Source organism: Pimephales promelas, chromosome 23 (assembly GCF_988280905.1).
Source record: "Pimephales promelas chromosome 23, fPimPro1.hap1.1, whole genome shotgun sequence".
Taxonomy (NCBI): Eukaryota; Metazoa; Chordata; class Actinopteri; order Cypriniformes; family Leuciscidae; genus Pimephales; species Pimephales promelas.
In genome coordinates, this window is record NC_142791.1 from 22,660,076 (window position 1) to 22,673,633 (window position 13,558).

General features: G+C 37.1%; 1 protein-coding gene across 2 annotated transcripts in view; it reads left to right on the top strand.

The window, feature by feature from the left end:
- xrcc4 (X-ray repair complementing 4) overlaps window positions 1-13,558 on the top strand; it is a 55,917-nt gene that overhangs the window by 29,759 nt on the left and 12,600 nt on the right. For both annotated transcript variants that reach the window (XM_039678172.2, XM_039678173.2), the window contains exons 5-7: window positions 259-408; window positions 2,131-2,276; window positions 9,271-9,412. In XM_039678172.2, coding sequence (XP_039534106.2) covers window positions 259-408; window positions 2,131-2,276; window positions 9,271-9,412 — 438 coding nt within the window. The remainder of the gene's footprint in view (window positions 1-258; window positions 409-2,130; window positions 2,277-9,270; window positions 9,413-13,558) is intronic.

Here is a 13,558-nt window from a genome sequence, read left to right on the forward strand (position 1 = left end):
TTATAGGGAATTAGCATTGCTTCCCAACACTGACGGCACTTTATTGGCGTGTGTGTACTTTGCAAACAATTGCCACAGGTGGCTGAGTTCAAAGACGCTCTTAAAGTTTTCCATAGTAAGTAATAGTGTTTATACCACACACACAAAATAGTGAGTAATAAAAACACTCTCATAGCTAAACATTTCCACGCGATCAGATGTCTGTGTGACCAGGGAGACTGTTTGGGTGTGTCTCATTGGTCTTTACTCTCTCCACAGGATGGAAAGATACGTCCAGGGAAAGGAGACGTTGGAGAAAGACCTGTACAGTCGTTTTGTGCTGGTCCTAAATGAGAAGAAAGCCAAACTCAGAGCCCTGCAGGAGAGAGTCAGAGAGCTAGAAGAATCTATAGAAGAGAATCAACTGAGGTAAAGATGTGTGTCACGTTTCATTATGATAGAACCTCACATTGCTGTAAAAAAAAATTTCAGTTCATCTTTTTCCTTCCCTTTGTATGAAATCCCATGATGATATTGCATTTATAAATATCACTTCCAGTTCCAGTCCAGAATATCACTTTGCTAGCTGCACTTATAATTAGTATGTTTTGGTGTAAAACAAAACTTAAAATGACAGCAACAAGCTCTGTCCTTGTTGACAACTGTAGCGAGATAGAAACCTTAAAACGTTTAGGTACAAACCCGAAAAGGTTCAGTCCATCTGCATTGTGCTCTTGATTTAAGACGCTTAAAAAGAGTAGAGTCTGAAGGCCCGTTCACACCACGAACAATAACTATAAAGACTATATTAATGTCCATACCAATTTTATTCTAAGCTTTGCTTGTCTGTCGCTTTAAAGGCACAATATGTACTTTTCTGCTTTAAAAATAGCAAAAATAACTGTATCTATGTTACTAGTGATCATCCTTGTTGTGAACAGACCTTACTTTCTGTGGCATTTACTACTTCTGAAAGAAATGCAAAAATAATGATTTCAAACAAATTGTTCTGCCTATTTGTACACTGCCACTCACATGATTGGGATCGATAACTTATTTTAATGTTTTTGAAAGAGCCATGTTGAGAAATATTAACGGTAAGAATGCTACTAATTGGTTAACAGAAAGTTTCTGTGCTATACACAGTAAATAACTGTGATATAACTTTACTGTAAAATACCGTTAAATTTACAGTTTTCGAAAGTGAAAAAGAACAACTCATTGTATTATTTAGAGAGAAAAATCGTAAATTGACATTCCCTGTGTGACACTTCACATTGTATGTATTTTTGTTGAAATAACTATGGTTCCTCATAATTTTCTTGTTTTTTTTTTCATAAATCAGTTATGTACATTTGGGTTTTATGTTGCATTTAATGTTGTTAAATTAATGTTTATTGCATTTTTTTTTTATTTCATGTGTGTTACCACACATTTGTTTAACGTTTGTGTGAATGACACTGTGCAGCTTCTTTATATAAGTATTCAATTTCTAATGGAAGTCTACTTGTGATGAGCTTTGATTGCTCATGTAACTCATCACTGCTATGATGATTGTTGGTTGTCAGTGTATTACAATGGTACAAAACATATCAAATTTTCAAAAGTAAATCAACATTTTATCAGAAAATGAAATACGGTTCATTACTGTAAATTTTAAGTTAAGTCTGTAAAACCATTAACGTTCCTACCGTATTTTTAACGGTAAAGTTCTGGCAACCACAGCTGCCAGTTTTTTACCATAAAAATTACGGTTTTATTTTTTACAGTGTAGCTGTTCTGTATTTTATTATATTTTAGAATGTAATTTATTCCTTAGATCAAAGCTGAATTTTCAGCATCATTAGTCCAGTCTTCAGAGTCACATGATGCTTCAGAAATCACTCTAATATGCTGATTTGTTCAAGGAACATTACTTTTTAATATCAATGTTGAAAACAGCTGTGCTGCATAATATTTTTGTGCAAATCGTGATTAAATTTTTATTTTTTAGGATGAATAGAAAGAAACTCAAAAGTGACCCTAAACTTATGAATGTGAAGTTGTGAATATTAAAACAAATCACGGAAACTTCCCACCGAGCGCAGAACGGAACAAGTTCTTTCAATGCACATGTCTTGTTACCATGTTGTACCTACTGTTCTTTCTTAGAAAGAAAAAGGCAGAGAGTGAAGACCACGAGGCGATCGAGACTGCGGCAGATAAGAGTCCTGGAGAAGAGAGCGATTACGGAGGGAGTACAGAAGACGAACAGGAAGCTGAACACAGACGCCCTGACCCAAAGCCTCTTACACTAGGTGATTCTTCTAAAGGCTGTTATGCACTAAAAGACTTTTAAAATGTGAGAGACCACAAACTTGACATCTCGCAAAATCTCTCGTTGTCAAACGTGACTTTACAGTAGACAAAAATATCGAGAAGAAATGGCGAAAAAAAGAGTTTGGACTGCTTTTTTACAGAAAATTTGCGTGACTTTACTTAGGATTGCCCAAAGGGGAGAATTGGGCACAAAATCTGCCTGATTATCTTGTAGTGTGTGGGTGCCTTAAAGGGATGTTTTATCTTACCTCAAGGGCATCCAAGATGTAGGTGTCTTTGTTTCCGCAGTAGTTTCAATTTTGATATTTTTAGGTCAAACCGTTCTTGTCTGTCAGTCATATAATGCAGGTCTATGGTCACCACCTCAAAGAGCATGCACAGAGAAGACCAAATTAAACATGATTTAATGACTCGTAAATGTAAGTACACATTGATGGCCTAAGACATGAAACGAGCGGTTTGTTTGAGAAAACGAACAGTATTTAAATAGTTTTTTACCTCTTGTCACCACAGCCACATCCAAGTGATCTGAGGGCACGGGCGCTTTGGTCTGCGCGGTCTGCATCTCTCGCGTTTGTACGTCACTCAATGTTTACACAGAAAAAAGATTGTCGGTAAGACGGCTAATTAAAATGGTACTCATTTGCGCTTATCCAGGATGTTTAAACCGTCATAAAAGAAAACAATTACTTATGCTCGCGCAAACTCTTCTTCACTTCCGAAGAGATCACTTACGGCGCCTACCAAAGCGCCCACATTCTCACATCACTTGGACATGGCTGTGGTTACAAGAGGTAAAAACAATATAAATACTGTTCGTTTTCTCACACAAACCGCTCGTTTCATGTCTTAGCCCATCAATGTGTACTTACATTTACGAGTCATTAAATCATGTTTAATTTGGACTTTGAGGTGGTGACCATAGACCTCCATTATTATGCTACGTTCACACCGGACGCGAATAGCGCGTCAGGCGCGAATGATTTCAATGTTAAGTCAATGCAAAGACGCTTTACGCGCGTGAAAAATTCCTGCGGCGCGAATGAGGCGTGGAGCGAGGCGCGGAAGACGCGAATACGCCTCATTCGCGCGTCAAGTTCGCGCGAATGCCGCGAATTGAGCGTCTGGCGCGTTAAGCGCGAATAGTGCCATTTGTGCATTCACGCGTTTGACGCGAATTCGCGTCTGCCGCTCGAGTTGAAAAATCTGAACTTTGCCGTGAATTCGCGCCGCGTTAACCAATCAGGAGCCTAGCTGCTTGCTCACGTGGTGAAGTGTCTGGATGCTTCAATAAATTATTTTGTTATGACTAAATGCATGGTGGGATTATGCACAACAAAGCAAATGTTTTATCACTTAAAACATTATTTCTATATACGAGACATGTTCATTTTGTATTGAATGTTATTCATTCCATAGCTAGATTATATGAAATAGTATTAGCCTATGTTGTAAAGACAATCAACATATGTGCATAAATTCGTGTCTGGACGTGAGAGAGAAAAAAATCACAGGACAGGTTAATAACTTAAGGCTGGCTCTATTTATCATCAAAACAAAAAATAAATGACAGCTAGATTAGATGGATGAGGGCGAGGGTGATCCTCGCTCCGATGCGGGACAACAGGTCATCAAACTGGGCGCGGGACAGACGTACCGCTGACAGCGGCCGTCATCGAGCGCAGCTCCTGGAGCGAGCAAATGGTGAAACTCGCCAAACGGTTCGGCTCTGAAGGGTCCGGTGGACACAAATATACGGCGACGATGATCCCCACGCCGCTGTTCTGCTCTCCAGAGTAAATACAGAGCGGTAACTCTCTTGATGAATGCTCGGTCGACATAAAAACAATGGCCGCCAACGGATTTCGATTCTGACGCGCGTCACGCGCGTAAATTTCGCTTCAAACTTTTGTTTTTACGCGCGCCAGTTTCGCTCTTGACACGCGAATTAACACAAAGTGGTAAAGCGTCAAACTAGACGCGTCAGGCGCGAATTTGACGCGCGATTCGCGTCCGGTGTGAACGTAGCATAAGACTGACAGACAAGAACGGTTTGACCTAAAAATATCACAATTGAAACTATTGTAGAATTAAAGACACCTACATCTTGGATGTGCTAAAACATACCAAAAATGTATTTCAAAGTGAACTATCCCTTTAACTTATAGGAATTAAAAAAATCATTGTCCTTCCAAACCTTTTTTTCTATTCTTTCACTAAAACATGCGAACAAAACAAAAGCATATTTGATGTGCTTTGAGGTTGATGTTCTTCAGTGAACTACTCCTTTAAAGTTTTCAGAGAGCCACAATTTCAGATGCACGTGCCTCAAACGTTGTTTGTTTAAATGCAAATTACGGCTGAGATTTTCTCCGTCTGCTTTTAACAAAGTCTGTGATTAGTTTGTGTGGATTTGTGGAAAGTCTCATTCTTCAGCTTAGTCGACTCATTCTGAGTTGATTTGTTCTCAAGGCTCTGCAATATTGTGTTCAGTGGGCATGTCTGCAAAGTTAACAAAGTTTGAAGTCAAACTAGATGAGCTTACAACTGATTGTGTGCCCAGAACATCAACTGAAACTCATATTTTAATATAGTTTAGCAACGTGTAGAGAATTTAGTGGAATTTCATCCAAGAAAGTTCAGGTTGATGAATGACAACATGATGCTGATTTGATCTATAGTGACTCTGGCAAGTAGATGAAAGCTCAGCATCAACATCTTGACGTAGAGCTGGAGAGAATGACAATACCTTGCAATGGTAGAAATCAACAAAAAAAAAATGAATTCAGCAATGTCGTCGAGACAACTAGCAAATCAACATCTCAAATTGGTGCATTAATGTGGAATTCAACTCGTGAGCGATTACAGGGTTGTGTATATCAAATGTTGTACAATTACGATTTGTATATTGGGTTTTAAGATGTTGTTATTATTACTCTTGTAGGTCTTTTCTGTTTGTGTTATACGATGTGAAGCAGCTGTTCTTAAACTGATATTTTGTTCATTTATAAATAATCTCATCTTTTGGGTAAAGTTAAATAATCAAATAAAATAGTGTATTTTTCATTTGTAAAGAATTTAATTCACTGGATTATCCATTATAGGCATCACTGCATGGCTAATTAACCCCTTTTTGTTAGAAATAGCTGTATTCAGTGTTTACTGTGTCCGAAACCATCCCCTAAACCCTTAAATAGGGTTATTTGAGGGAACAGCCATTTGTAGTGGTCTCCGAAACCATACTGGGGTGCATTTCCCATACAACTATGTAGTTCGCTGCTTCACCACCATAGTACGATGCATCTTTGGAGAAATCAACTAGCTAGTCACGACTGTTTGCCGAAACCCATTGTCGCAATGTATCGTTCAACCATGTTGGTTTCGCGTTTGGTGGAGTAATAACTACTTTTCTAACTGTTCGAGATCCAATTAACGCTAGTTTTTTTATATATATATATAAATTACAGACATGTCATCTGAGGACTATTTCTATTTGTTCTCAGTTATTTTGCTTTATTAGCAGACTCAATATTTGGCTCGTTCGTATATAGGGTTGGGTATCTAGAATCGAGTATCGATTGGAACCGAGACTAACTTTTCGTTTTTCCCGGAATCGTTCAAAAGTTAAAATTTCGATTCCTAGTTTCGATATTCACAGTCCGCCGAGCGGAAGAAGAAACCACTGAACAACACCAACGAAGAAGTGTCTACCGGAAGTGTTGGCATAACCACGCGAGTCGAACATGAGTACCTTACGTCGGCGATCCAAAGTGTGGCTTCACTTTTCTAAAAATAACGAAATCTCGGCAAAATGCAAAATTTGTGACAAAAGGAGCATTTTTACAGAAGGAGTATTTCCTTCAGAAAGGATTATTTCCTTCAGAAAGGCCGTTGGTTAGCAAGGTTAGCTAAACTTTTTTGACCCTACCTCTTAAAAGAATCGGAATCGAGAATCGTTAGGAACCTGAATCGAAACAAGGAATCGGAATCGGAATCAGAATCGTTCAAATTCAAACGATACCCAACCCTATTCGTATATAGTAGAGCACACATGCGCACTCTTCAAAATCAGTACTTTAAATCTTTTGAAAAACGAAAAGACGTGAATTACTTTTGTATGTATTTTAAATAAAAGGCACCGTTTGTACTGAATGTCAGCTTGTGTATTTTGCTCAAGTTAAGGATTGATTACGTCCAAATGTGATGCAATATAGAAAGCCTCTAACCACAGGTCGAGAGCTGTCGTTCAAACTACACAACTTTGCGATGCTGGTTGCGATTTTTCGTTGGAGCGATTGTTTCGGGAAACACTGACTCGTTTAACTATGCTGATAACGACGGAACTTGCGACCATAGTTGGCAAACGATGCTTTCGGGAAACGCACCTCAGGGGTCATTCATTCCCATAATGCACTGCAAAAACCAGTGTATGACCGATGTATGCTCAAATGCTAGAGAATACCCAAAATGCACTGTGAGTGGCGTGCCAAATGAAGTCCCCCGTCTGACCAGAGGATGGCGCCGCAGCTAAACCATCCATCCATTTTACAAATCGTTGGTCCAATGTGGGTACAGCATAATATCATAAAGGTATAAATTCCTTTTTAATTATTAAATTGTTTAATCTAGGTTTACATAGTTTATTTTCAGTTTACTAATGGAGCTGCCGATTTGCTAAGTTTTGAATGATTATTAAACCGCAAGCATAAACAATGCTGCAGCTTTTCTCATGCACTCAGTGTCTGAATCACCCACTCGTTTTCATTCACTCCTTCAAGTGGACTAATGTAGGGAATATTCGATGAGGGTATAGGGGTGATTTCAGAAACACTTCTTATACAGTAGTATTTCTACCAGTAAAGAAATATTACTGTGTAAAGTAAAGGTGGGCTGAAGCAGCATGCATTTGTCAGTCAATGCTTACCAAGCTATGACATCATCTCCTAGAATAGTGGTTCCTTGGCAACACCGTCTGCTTTTGGTGGATTTCGACATCGGGCTACTCAAAGACCGTATTTGGGGGCTTCAGGCCGTTGAGTCAGAGTTTTGAGGCACAGGAAGGGAAATGAGGTGGAGTCGCACATGATTTAGTCTGCGAGTTGCTCAATTTCTCTGTTTTTCCCCCTGTGTAAGCTCTGTGGAGTAAAAGTGAAACGCTAGAAAGCCCCTTCTTTAAGGTCATGTGACCCTGTAAACAAGCTGAATTGTAATGTATGGTTGCTAGGTGTGAGTTTCTTTAGCTTTTTTTCCTCAGACGGAGCCATTTGGGCTTCAATTATTGTCCTTTCCCTTTCTCATCAAGCATGACGCAACGGTTTATGTTTCAGAGTGTGTGCTTGGTAATGTTTTGTACTTAAAGAGTAGGAGTTGTAGCTTTAGTCTTTTTTTCGCCACTATAAAGTTTACCATGAGGGTGCAGTACATGAAGCATAATTGAAAGAGTCTTTTATGTGGTTAGGATGTTTGTTGCAGCAAATAACGCAAGTCAAACCCTCCCAGTTTCAAAGTAATATCTGTCCACCAGTGTAAATTAAACTCATAGATGCCAGAAACAAGCATGGAAACAATGCAAAAAGTCAGTGGCACATGAGAATGGCTTATAGAATAGGTGCTATTTAATTCTTTGCCGTCTTGAACAATCCCCCATTGTGCTGCGCTGTCATATCACATGAGACAGATGTTCTCCCGCTGTGTTTATTGCTGCATGTACAGTGCTTTAATGTTGATGTTCAGCATGCTTTTAATGCGTTTATGATGTTGATTGTGTTAGCGGAGTCAAATTTTTGGCCGGCTGCCTGAATACTGCCTGTGAGAACCTCTATTAATCCTGTTCAGAGCTATTATACATACAAACATTCACAAATAATAGCTCATCTTGTCGTTTTTTTAACTGAAATTATTAAATTGGCAGCAGATGGCTATGTAGCTCATATTTCCAAATGGTATTAATCAATCAGGTTGGCAACCCTTAATTTAAATGTGTTTGAAAATTAAATGAAATGTTTGGCAAATCATTTAGTTAATAATAGTTGTTTTTAATAAATTAATTCTTAGACAAACACATTTTTTATTACATGCTGTTAATAAAATAAACTATTTAAGACACTAACAGTGCACTAACATTTCGAATAAAAGGAGAATAGAAATATAAACATAATTTATTTAAATATAATAATAATCGATTTAAACAAATTAAATAATTAATTACACATTTTTCTCTAATGAATCGCTCCTAACATTGAAGTTTTCAATATATATTTTTATATTGTAATAATTTCACATTTAAACTCCAAATTAATGTTGAAACCATAGAATATAAAAGTATATTTTAAATATTTGTTTAATGGCATCTTTCATAATTAATGTCTCTATGAAATTGTTTTTCCCCATAATTTATAGCTATTGAGCATTTAATTTGAGAGCTATTAATTTGAACATTTATGATATTAAAAAAAAATATAGCAATGAAATTAAAACAATCTTCACATAAACCCATTATAATAAATATCATATTTACCTGTGTCCTTCAATATATCATAACTCTAAGGTTTTTTAGTAATATATAAATAATATTCAGCCATAGTATGTTTGGGATTCATCCGATGTTTAATGTAAATTTAAAAGTTTTCCTTAAAATGTTTACTTTACATTAAAATGTAAAGTTATTTTCCCAAACTTGTTTATTATTTGCTATGTTCGATGCACATTGCTATTTCTGCACATTATAATGTTAAAATGTTAAATTTTTATACTGTATATTAGTGTATAGATATTTAAAAAAAAATCTAAAAAATTGTAAAAAAAATCTGCTGAAATACTTAATCATATCATACATGGTATTTTACATAATGAAATATTGTTCAAATGTAAAGTACATTTTCATCAAAACACAAAGAATACAACTGAAAAAATGGTAAAAATGAACAGTGAATGAACTTTAACATTTGAACTTTCCCATGTTTTATGTAACAGAGATGCCAGAAAGCAGCCCGATGGACGACAGCCTGAACGACATCACAGATGTGGCCCCGTGTCGCAAGCGTCGCCACCGTCATCTTCAGCAGCTGGAGACTCAAGCCAAACGGGCAGTGCTGGACCAGAGTCAGAGATCCAGGTAACATCACTCAGATTTACACACTTCCTCCATCCAATTACTCGTTTTATCGCGGTCGATCGGCTCGTAGCGTACCCAGACTGCTGGAGGCCTGTTATCTAATGTTGCATATAAACCCCTGCGACTGCGGCCATAAAAATGTCAGTGATAATTCCAGTGTTCTTACTCTCTGGTGTCCACTTCATTCAACCTTGGATATTGTTCTCTCTCTCCGCGCCTGCAGCCAGTCGAGCAGACAGAAGCGGGTTTCCCAGAACACTCTTCCGTCGTACGAGTGGAAAACATTGGTCTTTTTCCAGCACCTTGTATTTTCCCAGTGCTGGCCCCCCTGGGTGCTTCTCTCTCCAGCACTTTTTACTTATTAATAGGAAAATTTGTATAATTTCATCTCCTCGTTTGCCAGTACCTCAGTGGCCTCCACAGTTGTACAATAAAAACCCCATGGTTTAGATTTGCATTGAGCAACTTCTTCAGACTTGATGTCACCTGAGGGACGCCGATCCTGAGAAAACGTGTTGCGTTCATCCTAAAATAGTCATTGTTTTGGAGATTATTTGGCATTAATTATTATTCCATCTTGAGTCATTATTCTAGTATTATTCCTAGGTCATTCTATCTAGCTAACTATCCATCCGTCTTTCTATAGTATTTCAAATGTCCATCCATCCATTCATCATCTTTTTATCTATCTATCTATCTATCTATCTATCTATCTATCTATCTATCTATCTATCTATCTATCTATCTATCTATCTATCTATCTATCTATCTATCTATCTATCTATCTATCTATCTATCTATCCATTGTGTTTAAAAAATCCATCCTTCCATCCATTCATTGTATTTCAAAAATCTGTCTGTCTTTCAAATATCCATCCATCCATCCATCATCTCATATAGTATTTAAAAAAAACCATCCATCCATCCATCCATCCATCCATCCATCTCCTATACATCCATTACATTTCAAAAATCCATCCATCCATCCATCATCTCATTATATAGTATTTAAAAAAATCTATCTATCTATCTATCTATCTATCTATCTATCTATCTATCTATCTATCTATCTATCTATCTATCTATCTATCTATCTATCTATCTATCTATCTATCTATCTATCTATCTATCTATCTAACCATTGTGTTTAAAAAATCCATCCTTCCATCCATTCATCATCTTTTTATATAGTATATTAAATATCTATCTATCTATCTATCTATCTATCTATCTATCTATCTATCTATCTATCTATCTATCTATCTATCTATCTATCTATCTATCTATCTATCCATTGTGTTTAAAAAATCCATCCTTCCATCCATTCATTGTATTTCAAAAATCTGTCTGTCTTTCAAATGTCCATCCATCCATCCATCATCTCATATAGTATTTAAAAAATCCATCCATCCATCCATCCATCCATCTCCTATACATCCATTACATTTCAAAAATCCATCCATCCATCATCTCATTATATAGTATTTAAAAAAATCTATCCATCTATCTATCTATCTATCTATCCATTGTGTTTAAAAAATCCATCCTTCCATCCATTCATTGTATTTCAAAAATATGTCTGTCTTTCAAATGGCCATCCATCCATCCATCCATGATCCATCCATCCATCCATCCATCCATCATCTCATATAGTATTTAAAAAATCCATCCATTCATCCATCCATCTCCTATACATCCATTATATTTCAAAAATCCATCCATCCATCCATCCATCCATCCATCCATCCATCCATCATCTCATTATATAGTATTTTAATCTTTATAAATAGTATAGTATATATAGTATATAGTTTGGATAGTATTAAAATCTATCCATCTATATCTATCTATCTATCTATCTATCTATCTATCTATCTATCTATCTATCTATCTATCTATCTATCTATCTATCTATCTATCTATCTATCTATCTATCTATCTATCTATCTATCTATCTATCTATCTATCTATCATCCTTAACCCATACATCCATTTTATTTCAAAAATCCATCCATCCATCATCCATCCATCCATCCATCCATCCATCCATCCATCCATCGTATTTCAAAAATCCATCCATCTTCAAAAATCTGTCTGTCTATCTATATATCCATTGTTCTGTCTGTCCATTCCATCCATCTTTCTACAGTATTTCAAATGTCCATCCATTCAGGGTTGTTAGCTTAGCAACATGCCAACATCTAGACCAATGTGGTCAACTACGAACACTAGATTAATGTCTAATGCACTTGAGGAGCGCGTGTGTGTGGCGTGATAGATTTTTTTAACTGGGTCATCACACATTTCCAATCAGTTTAGTTTGGATGCCACCTTAAAAGGGAGCTGCTAAAGTCGACAGTAGGTAGAAGGGCAGCTAACTTGCATTTGGAACAGAGCCCGTGCTTTTTTGAGTTGGCCGACATGTATGAAAGTTTCTCGAGTTGGCAGACATACGAAAGACGCTTTGGCTTCATATTGTATTGACGTTATGCTGGGATATGGAGAGATTAATGTTTAATGAGGGTCTTTTTAAAACTGTAAACGAGTGTTTGTGTGGCTCTGCAGGCAGAGTAAATGTTTAAACTGATTCTGTTTAAAAGTGTTTCTAGTCTCCCAGTGTCGCCGACCGCTCCCCCTGTCAGCAAACACTTAAAGCAGTGACGTTCGCAGGTCCTGATGGCCTCGGCTCCAGATGTTTCGTGCGTGCGCTCGCGTGTCAGGTGTTGCGGAGGGACGCTGAGAGTTTGTCTTGGACTTTCTTTCTCGTTCTGCAGGCCGGGTTCTGCCACCGTGTGTTAGTGTAAGACTTTCCAAACATTAATAGACTTCCATGGCATGGAGATCTGGCTCTAATATCTTTAGAGAATATCACACGAGTGGAGAAATCCAGCTGGAGTCTCTCATTCGGTTCCTGGAATGAGTTTTTTTTTTACAGACGTGTGGCTTTGAATGCCTCGGCTAATTACGCACAATTTGAGAGCTGGAACGCTTTTCAAGAACGTGACACAAATTAGTGGTGGTGTATCATAAATGAATGTGCGTTTTATGTGGCAGACAGCTTTAAAGGGATAGATCACCCAAATATTCTGTCATCATTTACTCACCCTCATCTTGTTCCAAACCTGTGTGACTCTCTCTTCCACACAAATGCAGATGATTTGAAGAATATTCATGTTGTTTTCCATACAATGGAGATAATGGGAAAGCACCAAAAATGTCAAATAATTACATTTATTGAAAATATAATGTGGTGGTTATGCTGTTTTTTTAACGCAAATATGTTTTTCATATTGCTTTTAAAAAGACTATATGGAATCTTTTATTATATTTTTGTTCATTTTGGAGCTTGACAGCTTTGACAAAATCTTTGTTTTCTTTTATTGGATGCAAAACAGCAACTTTAATTTTGTTCAGGATCACAGAATGATTTTCTCTTATTGCAAATGTTGAATTTATTTTGATAAAAAAATGCATTTCTGTTGTAGACACTGTCTCTAACTGTCATTTTGAAAAATACTATTACAATTGAATTGTAATATATTTTAAAATGTAATTTATTCCTGTGATCAAAGCTGAATTTTCAGCATCAGTGTCACATGATCCTTCAGAAATCATTCTAAAATGCTGATTTAGTGCTCAAGAAACATTTCTAATTATTATTATCAATGGTGAAAGCAGTTGATTAATATTTTTGTGGAAACCATGATTTATTTCCAGGATTCTTTCCAGGAAAGCACACCAAGTTCACCAATGAGTGAAGATGTTGATCACAGTCACTGTTCCATGCCAGTGTCTTTTAGCACTCTGCCAACATCTCGAGGAATCAAAAAGCAAATGGCCTGTTATTGTAGGTTTAAAAGCCCTGTATGGGCATCAAGAAATTCGCCTTTAGCAGCTTCCCAGCAGGCAAAATGCAACTCTAGATAGAGACAAGAATCAGTCCCACAGTTTTTTTTTTTCCCCACAAACAAACCGCACAATCGGTGCTGTCCACAGATGGCGAGACTCTGTGCCATGGCATCTGCGCTAATAAAGACCATGTTTAAAAGCATTTCTCCTCCAAAGGCTGAAAAGAATCGCCCGGCTGACATGATTTGTTTATTTAGCCACAGAACCGCATGTTCAGATCAGGGCAGCTTTATATTT